The 16,208-nt window shown below is 49.3% G+C and overlaps 1 protein-coding gene across 19 annotated transcripts in view; it reads left to right on the forward strand.

Annotated features, from left to right (window-relative positions):
* The window catches only part of JAKMIP3 (Janus kinase and microtubule interacting protein 3), a 33,851-nt gene extending 30,256 nt beyond the window's left edge, over positions 1-3,595 (forward strand). For 16 of the 19 annotated variants that reach the window (XM_074159154.1, XM_074159155.1, XM_074159156.1 and 13 more), the window contains 3 exons: positions 1,153-1,356; positions 1,707-1,772; positions 2,703-2,753. In XM_074159154.1, the coding sequence (XP_074015255.1) occupies positions 1,153-1,356; positions 1,707-1,772; positions 2,703-2,753 (321 nt within the window). Of the gene's footprint in view, positions 1-1,152; positions 1,357-1,706; positions 1,773-2,702; positions 2,776-3,340 lie in introns of those variants that run through there. The other 3 variants (XM_074159161.1, XM_074159170.1, XM_074159152.1) reach the window with 2 other exon arrangements.
* The last annotated feature ends 12,613 nt before the right edge of the window (positions 3,596-16,208 follow it).

Raw genomic sequence — 16,208 nt, forward strand, 5'->3', positions numbered from 1 at the left:
TGTTATTATTCTTGTAAATGCTTGTATATTCTTCTGTCCTGACTCTGCTAAGACATAGTAAGAGAACACCGGCAGCAGCCTTGGGTGGAAAAACCTGACAATTTTTGAACTGAGCTGAATTATCACAACAGACACGTATGGCACCTTCAAAGAGCCTCTCCAGAGGTTCAAACCCCACTATTGCAGCAGTTGTGGTCTCCTGAAGCCATGGAGAGATGTGGTGGCAAGATGCTTTGGAGAGGGTCTGCAAAGGTGCCACCATTTGCTGCTTTGTCTCTTGCTCTATATCAAACTTGCAGAAAAAGATTTTGTCTTGTTTCTTGGCTTGCATGAAGGAATAACATTCCCCTTGGACTTCGAAGCTGAAAACATTGTCTGGCAAGTTCACCTGCCCTAGAAGGGCACCAGGATTGGTGACCCGGGGGAAACATTGCCAGGCTTCCATATCTCAGAAAATGTGGAGGGTACAGGTGAAATCTGGGTGCCAGAGACATTTCCTGATGCAGTGAGGCAATGGCTCTGCAGTCAGAGACTGCAGGAACACAGCCCAGCTACCAGATAGATTTTTCCAGAGCACGAAGCTCTGGGAGCTGACAGCTCTGCCAGGGGAAGTGCTGGAAACGCCTTCACACGGGGCATTTTAAGCTGGTTGGTACAAAACGCTGCAATCACCCAGCAGGGAGTCACTCCCTTCTGGCAGGAGTACGAACAGGAGTATGAACCATATCCTCTGCTGCTGCGAGCAGCATAGCTGGGAAAGGGGAACAGAGAGACCGAACGCTGCATTTTAAAAGTATCTGTAACTCACCGAGTCTTTTATGAACCTCTTTTCCCCTTCCTTTTTTTCTTTTTGCCTTTTCTCCCCACGGCCATCTCCCCATTTCCAGAAGGGAGAAGCTGACACCCATGTATTTTTGAGAGGCAGCCCAGGCTGGGGGGGCCATCCCAGTCCCAGCGCTTCTCACAGCCCCGCGGGGTAAAAGCAGCCTCAGGTATTTTCCCCTGGATTGGGTTTTCCGCGCTGTCCTGTGCTCGGCACACAACCCTCTCCCTTCCCACTGTCTTCCCGGGGTAGGATTTTCAGTTCCTGACAGAATCCTCACCCGACCACAGACAAGGTCAAGCTGACAGCCTTATATTGTTTTTGATTAGCAAATTCTGGAATTAGAAGCCATGCTCTATGATGCCCTGCAGCAAGAAGCTGGAGCCAAAATTTCCGAACTTCTTTCAGAAGAGGAGAAAGAGAAGCTGAAGAGCGCCGTAGAGCAATGGAAGCGGCAGGTGATGAGCGAGCTGCGGGAGAGGGACGCCCAAATCCTGCGGGAAAGGATGGAGCTCATCCAACACGCACAGCAGGTAGGCGCCGGGGCACAGGCACGGCGGGATGAGGAGTGGGATGGTCCCTCGGATGGGAACACGATGAACTTGTGAGCACCAGCCTCTCTTCCCAGAGCTGTACCCAGAATGGCTGGTCCCGGGGCCAGAGTTTGATTTGCCCTGGAAAATCCCTACAAACAAGGCATTTTGGGTTTCGTGACTTTGTCACACATAGTGACAGTCACGGAGGACTCACCTACAGCTTAAAACCCAATTTATTTTTTTTAGAAGCACAGCACATACAATTTATATCTCCCAAAATAATGCGTCTTCTGGGTACATCTGTATTTGGTTGGTTAATAAATATTTTTTTATTTGAAATCTGACAGAGAATTAAAGAGCTAGAAGAAAGAATTGAAGGCCAAAAAAGACAAATAAAAGAGTTAGAGGAAAAGGTAAGGTAATGCAGATGAAACAGTTACTGTATGTGCACATTACCATGTATTCATTTCACCTCAGCTAAGAAAACAGTCTGATTAGGAGTTTGTGTTCGTTAGTGCAGTGAGCTAATGCGAGAGTGCTCCAGGAACCCACTCTGCATTTGCTTTGGTTCCTCTGAGAAGGAAAGGTGTTACCCCTGAAATGGAATCTTTCCTTCTCTTATCCTTCACTGAAGTCCGAAGCACAGGACTGGGCAAGGACGGGGGTCCATCTGTCCTGGGAGGGGGATGAGAGCTGCTGGGGGCAGAGGGTGAGGTCTCGCACGTGCTCTGGGCATGGAGCCGAGGATCTTTTCTCCCTCCCGTCTCCAGCATCTGCTCAGACCTGCCTTCCCCAGGGGAGAGAGGAGGTTCCCTCTCCTCTCCTTTGCTGGCCTGCAGCCACAGCAGCCACTGTCACCCTGGTTAATGGCATCGAGCTTTCTCTGGGCAACGCAAACCTGTTGAATTTTACCCTAAAATCGCCCTTATCTGAAACCAGCTATTTCTGGTGAAATTCCCATGGGAGAACTTGTTCAGGTACAGCAGGGACTGAGCCAGACTTTCACCCGAAACTAAGCACAAAACTTAGCAGTGTGGGGTTTGGGGTTTTTTGAAGTATCAGAAGAATTCAGCTAATTTTTTTTCCACCCCGTTTTTCCTGAGCCCTTGGCTGTGACTGGGCTGGGCTCCGCTGGGGCCGGAGAGGACTCTCGTCAGCCCGAGGGCTGCTGGGCTCTGGCTGAGCTGAGCCCCGGACCTTCCTTCTCACTTTATATTTCTTTTCAACTCCGAGTTTTGTTGCACTCTGTCTGTAACCACGGCTTATTTCTCAGCTAAACACACTATAAACTCTTATTCTCTTTCTTCTCTTCCATTTTCTCCTCTCCTCCCTCCCCTTTTCAGTTTTTATTTTTGTTTTTATTTTTTTCTTTAGCTTTCATTCTTTGGTCATAGTCCTTCAGGCCACACGCAAAAGGTAAGCCCTCGCATCACCTCTGATCCCCCTCTTCTTTTGTAAAGCCTCCGAGCCCTCCCCCTGCTCAGGCCTCAGCAGTGCTGGGGGGGTTTCCTGAGGTGCCCCAGAGAGCCTGAAAGTGGCAATCTCTAAAGCCACTGCTCCTTCTCCCTGCACAGCTGGGCTGGCTGCCACGCGCACAGCTGGATCAAAGCCCTCGTGTTGGCTTGTCCTGCCTTCAGGCTGGTTGGGGGGGGCATGTCATTTATAAATGTGTTTCTCCCAGCATCGTGCCTTGGGGCCCTGGATACTGCCCAGCCCCGCTTCTGTTCCACGTAAACAGGAGAGAAAATGCCGATGTGTTTGTGCTTCCACAGACAGTAGAAATTACCAGGTTGTGGATGGCATTGAGGGGAACATTCCTGATTAGTCACCAAGGGCTACAAAGTGCAACACAAATCCTTTTTCATCAGTTGTACAATTCAAACAGCTATAAATATAAACCTTACGGAAATTTCATGCATGTTATTTTTGCCCAGATATACTTGGTTTTGATCAATGTTTTTGTGTCCTCCTCTTGTTCCAGCCTACCGAGGAAGCTGGAATTGCTCCTACTGTTACTAACAGGAAGACAGCACTGATTACCGAGACACAAAAAGAGACATTGCCATTTCAAGAACTCCAAATATCTCTCATATTTTGCTGCTGGCGATGGAAGGTGCAATCTTTCTCACCCTTTCAGACTGAAGCTGAACTAGGGTGTGTGGAAATGTCTGCACGGGTGGCGCCTGCGCCACTGGACCCTCTGACTGAGCATTGGGAAAAGCCAGAATTGAGCTGACAAAGACAAAAGCCAAAAACCCCCTCCCTCCCTCCCTCCCTCCAGCCACGGGCTCCTTCCCGGGGTCCTGGCTCTGCTGCTCGAACTGACTTTCAGTGGAAGTCCTGGCTCTGCTGCTTGGAATAGCTCTCGGCTTTGCTCACGGAGCTCTATAGTGATTCAGGTCAACTGAATGTCTTTGGTTCCCTGCTAAGCAGGCAGCACATTGCTTCTCTGGAGAAGTGCCCGTCTCCTGTTTTATATGTCACGCATTTATATTTGTTATTCATAGTTATTTAAAAATCTGTCTTGAAAAAAGATTTTAGGAAGAGTTCCAGAGGAGTAACTCACAAAAAGATAAATGTGAATGAAAAGGAAGTGGTTTGTTCCGTAGCACGGGGTACGTCCGGGGGCTGGCAGAATATCCCACGGGCCCAGCTTCAGGGAGAAACCTGAGGGTGTGTTTGAACCCTCCAGCAAATCAAGTTGTAATTTTGGGGGGAGATTCCAGCAGACCATGACCCCCAGCACGATGAGAAAAGTAGCACAATAATTTATAATTTGCTGTCCCTAAATGATGACAAAAGACTTAACATTGTTCCAACAAAAAGTTCAACCCGGGAAAGAGTGAATGGGAAACACGTTCTCCCAGACCCACACGCGCTGGGCTGGGGCAGGCGGCCCAAGGCAACAGAAGAACCTGGGGACAAGGGAGCCCAAGTACCGCGGAGCCTGAGCCCCGGAGGCTGGCACCGGAGCCGGGAAGGAGAAATGGATCCTCCAGAAAAACAGGCGAAGGTGGGAGAATCCGGAAGAAATCCCAGTGGTATGAGTCGCCAGGTGGGAACTGCAGCCGAGCGCACGGAGCCGGGGCTGGCCAGGGAGGGCAAGGACAGGCTCCCGTCCACAGCTTTCCACGGCCACCGTGTCACCAAGGTCCCCGAGGGCAGGACGCAGGGGGGAACTGCCCCTCCCCTGGGAGCGTGAGGCAGGAAGCAAAACCAGAGCTCCTGACAGGTAAGAGTGGTTAACGGGAACCAACTGATCGGGTAATTACATACGCCGTGGAACTTCCTTGGCTCGGCTGTTAGTCCCCCTTGATCAAGTTCAAATGCTTCTAATGATAATGCAGGAAAAATTTTGAAATTACCAAGGGCTTTAAGTAAACATGATTTATCTATCTATCTATCTATCTATCTATCTTTAACTATCTGCCTAACTTTAGTAATTTAGGCATTGAATTTCAGTGTGATATAATGACAAATGCTAACTTTATTGCTTTAGGTCAGTGGTCACAACAAAAAAGTACTGGGCAGGTAAGGAAATGCACTGTCCCCTTTGTATGAGCAGCAAGCAGTCACAGTGCTTTAAAAATGTTTATTTTAAATGCAATACATGAAAATAATTTTCATTTTGGATTGAAAAGATGAATAGTATTCAGGGAAGTATTTTAATTCACAATTTCACTTACTTTTTTTTTTCTAATTTATGCTGGTAATGAGTTACTTGGCTGGTAAACGCGATGGGGACAGGAGCAGCAGTCACCCTAGCACTGCCGGAGCTGCCGTTTGTCAGGAATATTTAAGAACACAGGGACGTTTGGTGAGGGACCAGAACGCAGCGAGGTTCACCAGAAATCACTGCTACCACAGCCTAGGGGGGTTTGTCATGCCCAGAAAAACCAGTGCTCGCTGGGCTCCCTTATCTCTCTCCCCAAATGAGGGAAAAGCCTCAAATCTGTGAAAAATAACAGGCTGGCACAGAACTCTGGTTTCCCAGTCCCTCCTGTGGCTGATGCTGGGGATCCTCAGTTGCCAGGAAACCAGCAGGAGAATTCGGCAGGGCTTGGAGGCTGTTGCCTTGTTCGGTTTGGTTGGGGCTGTCCCAGCCCTCGTTAACGTTCCACTTGGTGCATCTGGCACCTCACACAGGACTTGTGCTGCTTTAAACCGGGAATTGTCCCTCTCTACCTCATATCCCACCCGTTTTCTTCTATTTCCCTCCCACCCCCAATAGTTTTTCTAAGCAGAATCTTAGAATCAAATCCGAGTTTGAACTCCTCTCGGGCCTTAAGGGGTTTGAGCGCAGGCTGCTGATGTGCAGGGGACAGTGGCGTTGGGTGGCACCGGCACAGGAGGGCAGTCACGGCTCAGCCACTGGTGTTCTCCTGCCTTCCCCTGGCTTGTGACTGCTTGGCTTCTCACCGCGCTGGAAATAGCGTTTACAGGTGTGTGAGTGTGTATAAATACATTTATGTGTATAAATACATATATGTGTGTAAGCACGGGGAAAGTTGCGGTTTTGAATATTTTATAAAAGCATTGTGTATGCACTAATTATACCCTGAATTCGAATTCGGGGCGGGGGGCATCAGCAGGAGCGGCCGGCGGAGGGTGCTGCAGGCGAAGGGAGCTGGGAAGCGCTGTCTGCTGCGGGGTCACACGCTGCCCCTTTATCGCAGGTTTTGTGGCTTTAGCAGTTTTAGGAAGGCGCTTTAGGCCGTTATCTTGGTTATTTTTTAGTGTGTGTTTAAGTCATACCAGAGTTTGGGGACTCCCAGGGGTAGGCGGCACTCCCGAATTTCCAAATAAGTTGTCAGTTAAACTAAGAGAAATTTTTCTTGATGTGAAGTGTTACATTTATAGAAGGGCTTGAGTATCCCTGAATTCCTAATCCTTTTCCCAACAGTCTTAATAGAAATATTGACATTTATTATAGCTCTATTTGATATTTGTTTATTGAAAAGAAATAACATCTCATAAAGACAAGTAGCATTTTTAAAGGCTTCTACTTGGAAACTGTACGTTACTCTTCCGTCACACAAACCTGCTCGCTCTTCTCTTTGTGTCAGACCCAGGAGCAGGTTCTGCTACAGGGGCCATTAACTGACAAATGCAGTAATTAGTGTCTCCTTTTTGAAATATGCAAATGACACAGCACTGGGCTCTAAGCAAAGGCAAACGCAAATGTTCCAGCAAACTTGGACCTGACTGCTGCTGCCTTTCTGCTTACGTAGGTTATGTCTGGAGAGATGTCCATTTCTGGTGTTCTGTGACAGGTTGAAGCTCTCAGAGATCTCAGGGGGCTCTGAAAAAATGAGATGCCACTTGCTGAAGCCCAGGTTTGCAGAGGGAAATCTCTACTTGATGCACGGGCTTGTTCTTGGCTGCACGTGCTGTGGGAATTCAGCAGCACGTGTCTGAGCACACATTCAGCTGAATCTAAATGAACGTTGGGAGTTTAAATCCCAGCATTAGACTCGCATCCCGTATATCTGGCCAAAAGGCTTTCTGGCTTCAGGCGCAACCCCCTAAGACCCTGCATATCATCCGAGGGAAACCTGTCCCTGGGGTTGGAATTGCTCAGGACATGATGCTGTTGGGTTTCAGAAGATAATTTTCCCCGTTTCCTGTTTTTCCTGCTGTCTAGACGCTTCCAGCGCAACGCTGTTGCCCGCAGCCAGCTCTGCCGAGCGGGAGGTGGTCACAGACCGGATTTCTCCGTGTCGGGGCGGGGGGGCAGCCCGTCGTGCAGAACTGATGGGGGTTTGTACAGTGTGGGCAATGATCCTGCTGCTCTTCCCGGGAATAGCGTTTGGGTCAGAAAAATTGTCCCAAAGACAGAGTAGGCTGTTAGGTTGTGGTTCCCAGTGTTTCAGTGCAATTATTCTCTTTACAGCTAAACAGTTTTACCTAATATTGTACACTTTGTGTGTGTGTGTGCGTGTGTGTGTGTGTGTGTGTGTACACATATGTGAAATGGAGAGCTGTGAGACTGGTCCTTGAAGGAGTCCAAAAAGGTGTGTGTTTGAGGAAAAGGAGTAATTCCCCATCATGACCACACAGTACCTTTGGTAACTAAATTCCTTCTGATAAATCCATTCGAGGCGTAACGTCATGTTGACCTGCAGACGGGCACAGATACAGTCGGAATGACTCCTGTGCTCACCCCTACAAAGAGATACTCCCTCGGTGGAGAGGGATCACCTCTGGGTGGTGATCCAGGTTGATTCATGACTGTAAGGGTTCCTGTTGGTAATAGAAGATAGTGCTCCAATTACAATCTTAATTATTTTAATCTTAATTAAATCAAGGAAAATATTGATACTACGAGAAGATGATTTACATTTTTTCAGTGCTAGAAGGACCTCAGTCTAGAAGACAGCTGCTGGTTTGACTGGCACGTGTGGGACAGCACGTGTGTGGGGAGATGCCTCTCCCCCAGACGCCGTCAGTGCTGCCGAGCAGCGGGAACGCAGCTCCGGGCTCAGCACGGGAGCGGGACAGGCAGTGACCCCTCCGCTTCCAGATCCTCCAGCCCCTCTATGTCCTACATCAGCATTTTTGTCATTTTTAGCATGTCTTAGCATTTTAAAGAAAGTATATACAACGTATTTCCTACTATAGGCAGAAATTAGAAATATCAGCTTCAGATCTTCACAGCCTGCTCCTTTTCTGTACCCGTGGGCTGGGGGCGGGTGGTGACTCTCGCTGGGGTCACTTCTCCTGCACCAGGGCTGCCCCTCTCCACATGAACCTGTTGGTTTGGTAGATAATTACTTTAAATTTCTTTATGCATTGATCCCATAGCCAAACTGATTTTTATTGGTGTGCTTTAGTTGGCAGAAGAGGTTAGGTTTTTTTAAGATTAGCAGCCCGTTTTTCCAGAAAGGATCCACAGGGGAGATGATGAGCTGCTGGGGCTTAAATTTTCCCGTAATACTCTATCAGCTGCCTTCTGTGTATATATATATATTCATGCATTTGAAAGGGGTTGCAAATGGCTTTCTTCACAGGGGTATGGAGCTAAGGCTAATGAGCTACATTATCAGAATGCTAATTGGCAAGTCTTTGCTGTGCAGGATGACCCAAAACATCTTTGTTTAAAGTGAACTGAGCAGGGGAAACCCAAGGCTTTCGGACTCCAAATGAGCAAACAGCATTTGTGGGAAGATGGAGAGAAAAAGAGTCAAAGGCTGCTCATTTCTGCTGCGCTGTAACTCTTGTGTACCTTCCTCCATCTCAGGAAAGAGCAGGATTTGGCTCAGTAATAATAGAGTGATTTCCGGCAGATTCATAATTGCCAGTTTCTGTCCCAGCGTGGGGTGTGTCATTGCACTGTATTTCTGCTTTAATGGGTCAGGGGTTGTTACGAACTGAAATGCATAGAGGTGACAATGTCAGTCTGAATTCCCAGAGGAGATGAGATGGGATGGGATGGGATGGGACGGGGTCCTCAGGCAGGAGCAGCGATGTCACCGGTGCTTGAGGATGGGTTGAGCACAGCGTCTGGGGGGCGCTTTGATCACGGGGAGGACTCGGTTCATGAAGAGGCTGCTGTTTTCTGTTTCCTGAACTCCCACAGCAAAACAATCCGAACCTGCTGAGATTTTCCTTCTAAGCAGAGCATCCGGGTTATTATGGCAGTAGCTCTTTGTTGTGCTTCCTGGGCAGGCTGCGGAAGGGCAGCACCTGGGACAACCCTTTACTCTCTCTGTGACCAAGAGGCCCACGGTCCTGTTCTGTTGTACCTGATACACAGCGTAATTAATAGGGGTGTTCCCATGTCTGCGAGGGGTAGCAAAGAGTTCTCAGAGTGTAAACACCCTGTAAACTCATGCACAGCAGCAGCAGCTCTGTGCCGCGTCTGCTTCCCCCGCAACACTCCGGGACTGTCCATCCCATGTTTTTATCTTGGAAAGAAAACTGGAGTCACACTCCCGACAGAGCCCAGAGTTTGGAACAAATCCCCACCGAGACATTTCTGCTCAATCTGAGCGTTCCTTGCCGTGCCTCACGCACCAGGCGCACTCCGCAGCGATGCTGCTTTCACGCCTGTATCCTCTCAGCAACGTAGGGCTTTGTCAGGGAAAACCAACAAATGGGTAATTACAATTGAAATACACACTCAGCATAACTCTGTCCAGAACTGGGTTTGCATGGTAAAAGCCTGATCCACGGAGCTGTTTTTAAAGATAATCATTCATTTCATCATTTGTTTTCCAAAGTGCTCCCAGGCACAGCAGATTCACTTGTCATTAAGTCTGACACGTTCTTCCCCTTAATTTTATTCTTGCTGAGTTCTTGTAAATAACGAGGACACAGATTTTTATAACGTACCAAACTCAGTATTAGCCTGAAGAATTAATTAGCTGGGAAATCTATTCTAAAGTGAACTGTTTTTTAAAAATGCATTATATTTGTAAATTGATATGTCTGTGTACACACCCTCTGCATACATACACAAATACATTTATATATGCATAGCATTAATTTGCAGGGCTTACAGCAGTCAAAACCTTGGAGGAAGTTGTTATACTGATCCATAGCAGCAAAGGAAGAAAAACATATTTTTTTGAGCATACTCTAAATTAGCAGGAACCTTTTCTTGGTTCCTGTCAGGGACCTCACCCTTTCGCTTCTGGTAGAGCCAAGATGCACAACAGAACACTGAAATATTATCTGGAGAATCAAATCTTGATCTTACAACCAAATTAGCTGGATTAAACTAGATTTTTTTATGACTAGTTCACAGTGCTGATAGGCACAACTTTTGGTGAATTCATGCTCCTTATTCATAGACATTTCATGTAATAGGCCTGAAAAAGTGGCACAACAGTTTGATAGTATCATATGTATCATCATAGGCTCGATGATCCTTATGGGTCCCTTCCAACTTGAGATATTCTGTGATATCACAGACATGAGGTATCCTTTCTATATAATATGTGTACATGGAAGCATAAAAATGAAGGTTTTGTTTTGATGTATTGGGCAGAGTCACAATTGGTTAGATAATTAGCTGAGAATAATGGCTATTTGACTTACTATTTAGCACTATTAGCTATTGGGATGCTGAGTTTTCCAGTCTTAAACATCTAGTTTTCTGGGTTTAGGCTGGTTTTATAAAGACATAGAAACGTATGTCTGCCAGTCCTGCTGCCTGCAGGTTTGGGGGTGCTGGCAGAGAGGGGACAGCCCGGCCGGGGGATGGATCGGATGCGGGATGGCTGCAGGGTGACGGAGAGGATAACGCAAGGGGGGTGCTCTCTCTGCTCCATAAAACTCTCCTGTTTGTAGGGTGTTTGAGTCACGCACCCGCCGCGTGTCTGCGTGTGTTCAGCACATGTACGTGGTGGGGCTGGTACGCACAGGGGACGTGTCTGCTCCTCCAGCCGGGAGAGATCCCAGATGAACCTCCCTCGGGAAAGCAGAACGTGGCCGAGAAACTCAAGCCCCGTAAAGCCTCACGCAGATCTGTAGGGGCAGATGTGGGAAATTTCCATCTGTCAATGGCTTTTTCTGAAGACAGATTGCCCCCATGGCCAGTCTCCTCCTCCTCATAAACAAGAAGACACCCCAGGGGTACAACGAATTGCTGACAGGAGTGTCAGAAGGGCTGTCAAGGAGACCCCAGCGTGCATTAGCAATGCTGCGGTGGCCACCAAGGTATTAGGACTGTGAAATATTCACACGTCATCAAATCAAGGCAACCTTTTCAACCTGTGCTAATTGTACCGAGAGAGGGAATGGCGAATCCTAAAGGCTGTAAATTTATAATTTAGCAGATTTATGAGAGTGCTAATTGTAGCTATGTCTCCTAAAAACTGCCGTGGAAAGGTGACCTGGGAGAGCGCGCTGCCCGTCGATAGCTGGAGCAGCCGCCTCCAGACCGGCAGAGCCAGGGATCCTGCCGCAGCCCGAGAAGGGGGCTGACGTCTGGCCCCGGATTCCTGCCCTTGGGCTGCCTTTCCCCCGGGTGTCAGCCCGCATTTGCTGCCTCAACTCCCCGTTTACAGCTTGGCTGCCTCCCCCGCTGCTCCGAACCCTCCCTTTTCAAATGTCAGCTATTAACGCCACGGCTGAGCTTGTGTCTGTGACCTGCTGATCTATAATTAGAAATAGTGCTCGGGGGCAGCCAGGATCTTGACAGGTTGCCATGTTTTTATTATTTTCATCTTTCAGAGCGGTTCCAGTGGTTTGTTCCCGTTGCCCTGCAGAGCCCGGGTAGCGCAGAATTCTGTTTCTAACCCGGGTGGAGGGTTGTATTCCTGGCTGTGTCGTACCCTTGTGATTCTCCCACAGTAGGAAGATTTGGCCATGAGTTTAGCAGGGGAGCTCGTGCTCCCTGCGGCAGCGGGGGGGGACCGTGACAGTACCTGCCTGTGAGTGGGTCTGGACAGGGGGGACACGTGGAGCTCAGCCCCAGGCCCGGGCAGAGATTAATACTGAAAGTACAGAAAATCCATTACTGGCTATTGGACTGGGACTGGGCTGAGTGGACCTCAAGGGCTGCTTTGCCTGCAGTTTTCACTGGACTCTCCCAAATCCCAAATTCCCGATCTCCAGCTGCGCGGGGAGACGCTCCCAGCTAAAGGCTGCCTTCCCTTTGGGTCCCGTCAGCCCTGCCAGCCGCGGCAGCCAAGGGTGCTGTGCTGCAGAGGGGGTTCCAGCCAGGACCTTGCTGTTAGGTACCACAAATAGAGATTTCTGGGGGGGGTTGGGTGTTGAGAAAGTTTTTAAAATCCACATTATTGCAAATACAGAAGACAAATATTTTAAATTCTTTAGTTGGAAAACAAATCGATGCTATTTATGTTTTCTGGGTATATAACAAATAGTGATACTGTCTAATAGTTTCTGTATAACACATTGTTATTATTGTGTTATATATAACACAACCTGTTCTGGTGCGAGTATGAGAACCAAAGCCAGGCTGTCACGTGCTGCTTTTTGGGTGGTAAAGGAGTCATCAGATAGTTTTAATTATAAATCTGCTCATTCTCTGTTAGTGGCTTATCCGTGTCGGATTTCCATTAAGGAGAGATGGGTAAAGCCCACTCGTGCTGCCAGAGCCCCTGCGCTTCCGCTGCACAAGTGTGATGCTGAGGCCAGAGACCCAGCCGTGCCCTACATGTGGGTCTGTCTATGGTGTAAAATTGTGAAGGAAAGCAACCAGAAATGGTTAAAAATCAGTGGTAGTGGTTGTTATCCTGGTTAGCCCCATGTCAGCTGGGTGCAGTGATGGGAGGCGACGCGGAGGCTCCTATCTAGGTCAGGGCTGGTGCGGGCTCCTCGCATTAGAGAGGCGATGCCTGATATCCCCAACCCGCCCTGACGTGCCCGCTCCAGGCTCACCCCCAGCCCTGGAAGATGGGAAAAGCTTCGGGGGGGCCAGGACCCCAGGAACAGCATTTCAGATTCCCGTCCTATAAATATTTATGAAGTTTAAATGCTTTTGTGCTCATGAATAGTTCTTTTGCGTAGCATATGTTCACAAGGTTGACCAACACTAATGGGTGGTGTCGGATAATTTTCCTTCAGTTGGTGTATTTGGCTGTTTCAACGGGGGGAAGACCCCCAGAATTCTCCAAATCAGTATGGTCAGGAGCAGGATGGGGCTCGCTCTGTCCCCGCAGGGACGGGGCAGCCTCAGGTGGAGCTTTGCCCTGGAGGGAGAAGGTGGATGCTGGCTGCGGGCGCTGGGTGCTCACGGGTGAACACCGTGGGCAAAAGGGACCAGCACATTTTTATGGTCAAACTAGCTTTGCTCACAGCACTTTATTTATTTATTTTTTTAGCTGGAGGCAGGAGGATGCTCCTGTAGAAGCCTCTGAATTTTTGCAGGGACTTATTTTCACTCAGTAGAGAATTAAACCAGGGAAACTGTGTGAGGGGTTTTCAACCGCTCGCCTGGCTCACACAGTCAGGTATTGGCGAAAAATAATGTCTTAAAAAATAAGGTGCACTTTTTCTAAGCTGTGATTGCAGCTGTAATTTGTGTAAGTATTGAAAGATCCGTGACTATTATTAGTCTGATCTTTATCTACTGTAAATCACCATAACTTCATTGTAATTAGCAGTTTCCTCTTTTTCCCAGAAAAAAAAAAAAAAAAAAAAGAAAAGGAAAAGAAAAAGAAAAAAGAGAGGTCACCCCCTCTTCCTCACCAGGGGCCTGCCCCATCATCTGCCCCAACACACAACGTTCACTGTTCTGTAAAACCTAATTGAACTAAATGGCCAATTTTTTTTCCCTGTTTGAAATGGTTAAATAAACCCCCTCAATATTTCATTCTGCTCATGATTTCTGATCTTCCTCTGTTCTTTGACCTCCTCCCTCCCATGCCGTAGTTACCAACGCATCATCTGCATTTAGAAGGACAGGGATTGAATATGCCATAACTGGACTGATGTTGCTTTGTTCTCAGGGATGCTGCACGTGGATCTAGTGGGAGAGGGAGGGGAAAATAAAGAGGAAGCCAAGCCTGGCCCAGTTTTTCTTAACATGAAAATGAAATTCCACCTTTTTATTCTCAGCGTGGCTGATAAGTGGGATGACAGGAGAGAATTTGCATTCATATGTACAAGTGACAAAGCCTGTGGTTTCCCAGTGAGGTTGGGATCCCATGAGATGCAGCCCCAGCCCCGGCAGTGATTGTGCAAGGGCTCACTGAAGTCATGGTTTCCCGTAGTGCGTGATGAGGGTCCTGGGACCAGGGTTTATTGGCCCACCTACATCTGGCAGAGGGCAGCTGGGTTCTTGGGCTCACATGTGCCAGTTCTCCATCGGGAGAGAGTAGGGATCTGTTTGGAAACCACCTCCAGCATCTCCTGTCCTCCCTGCAGTGCCCGGGGTGCCCGAGGGACCGGCCGGCAATGCCACGGTGCCGGCAATGCCACGTGTGGCACCAGCCTGGAACCAGCACCGGTGCGAGCCTGGGCTCATGGAAGGCCTTCAGCTGGTGGGTACTGGGCACTGAAGCCACCGACTCGGGTTCGTTCTTCCAATTCCTGGCAATTTGGCCCTAAGCAGAATGTCTCCAGGCTAGAAATGACTATTTTAGTGCCCAAATTCACTGTGTCTTTGCCCTTTTCAGCGAGACAGCCACCGAGGTAGCCAGCTGTGACGGTGGGCACACGGTGGCACACCTCCTGGTGACATTCACTGCACATCGTTGGGGTGCTCAAGCAAATAGTATTTCACATTTTCAGCCAATTTAAACCTGCACCCGTGTTTCAACTGATGATTCACTCTGCTTCCCGTAAGCGGAGCGGGGTTTTGTAAGGTATTAAGGAGTTGAATCACTGCCTGGTGCTTGTGCTGCCTTTTTGTTATTCCCTGAACATTTCTCCTGTTTTCCCCGGCGACTGTAAGAGCCGCTAGCGCTGCCTGCTCCCCGCAGCCATATGGTGGCTAATGCAGGGTCAGCGCTGGCTGCGAGGGCAGATGGCCCATCTGCCGGGTGGCACCAGCCGCATCCCCGGCCGCAGCCTGCGTGCCTCCCTGCAGGGGCGTGCGGAATGGGATTTACAGCTCAGGGTGCTGTGTTTGAGCAAACTGCCAGCAAATCCCCTTAGCACCACTTATAAATAAAGAAACATACAGCGTATCTCCTTCCACTGCAGCCCTGGTGAGAGGCTGTGCATGGAAACAACAGGCTGACAAAGGCAATCGTTCCTTTTCCATACGAAATTGTACCCAGTCTGTGATGAATTGCATTTCTGGATTGCTCTAGGTCAGTGAAGCTGCAGTTTTCCATGAGCAGTGAATGCTCGGGTACACAAATATTTGAGCTACATCCATCACCATTTTTCAAATGCTTCTTTTGTCCCACTTTTACAGCTTTCTGAAAAAAAAAATCTCTCTTAGGCAGAAGATGCCATGGTGAGAGACTGATAAGTGTGTTCCTTTTAGAACAAGGGAAGAGCAGCCCCCAGACAGAGCCCCAGACAGCTCTGCGGTGACAGCTGAAGTGGCAGGAGACATGATCTGCAGTGAGCGCCCAGCGCCCGCAGGTGCCGTCACATAAACTCGTCGTGACCACCTTGCCCTGTCCCCGCGGCGCCGCCTGCTTCGGAGTGACGGGCTGGGGCCTCCCGCAGAGCGGCACCCCTAACATTCAATGGCATTTGCTCTTCATTCCTCCAAGTTCCGTGTCTTTCTAGGAATCGCTTGTTAAAATCCTTGAGGTTTTATTTTCCATGTGAGCGGTGGAGCCCCTGCCTCCAGGGCTCGCTGCCGAGGGAGGGAAGAGCCCCCCGACGGGAAGGGTTAATTCATGCCCCCGCACCGGGCAAGCGAGGGGAGGGGGTTCAGTGGACTGGTGAGGTCTGGGGGGAGAAGGGCTAGGGAATGGGGGGTCCTCGTCCTTCTGAGCCGTTGGCTGAACTGTTCCACTCTCCCTGTGTTTGCCCTGGAAAATTCCCCTCCTGCCTGGCGCTGGTCTCGCAGCCGGGTGTAACACAGAGAGCGCTGAGGAACCCAGGACGGAGCAGACGAAGGGATGGCCCGGCTGGAAGGCAGCCAGCCTTTCTCCCCAAGGGTGTCGTGGCCTTTCCTGCCATCTCTCCTCACTTGAGGAGGTGGGATTTGCCTCCGCGGGGTATTAACTTGTCGTCCCCGTGACACAGCTCCTTTCTCTGCCCATTACACCGACAGAAAGCTCTCAATAGGGACCAGCTGTCTCTGAAGCAGCCCCTACTGCTGCGTGCTCTCGTTGAGGTCCCCGTGCCTGGCAGGAGAACCCAGCATCGCTGTCCTGGAGCAGCCAGGGCTGTGTATCCATAGGGGCTGGCCTGAATCCCGGCTTGGGAAACGGTAGGGGATCGTTCCTGCTTGGAGGGCATGTCCTGGC

Source organism: Numenius arquata, chromosome 15, assembly GCF_964106895.1.
Source record: "Numenius arquata chromosome 15, bNumArq3.hap1.1, whole genome shotgun sequence".
NCBI lineage: Eukaryota > Metazoa > Chordata > Aves > Charadriiformes > Scolopacidae > Numenius > Numenius arquata.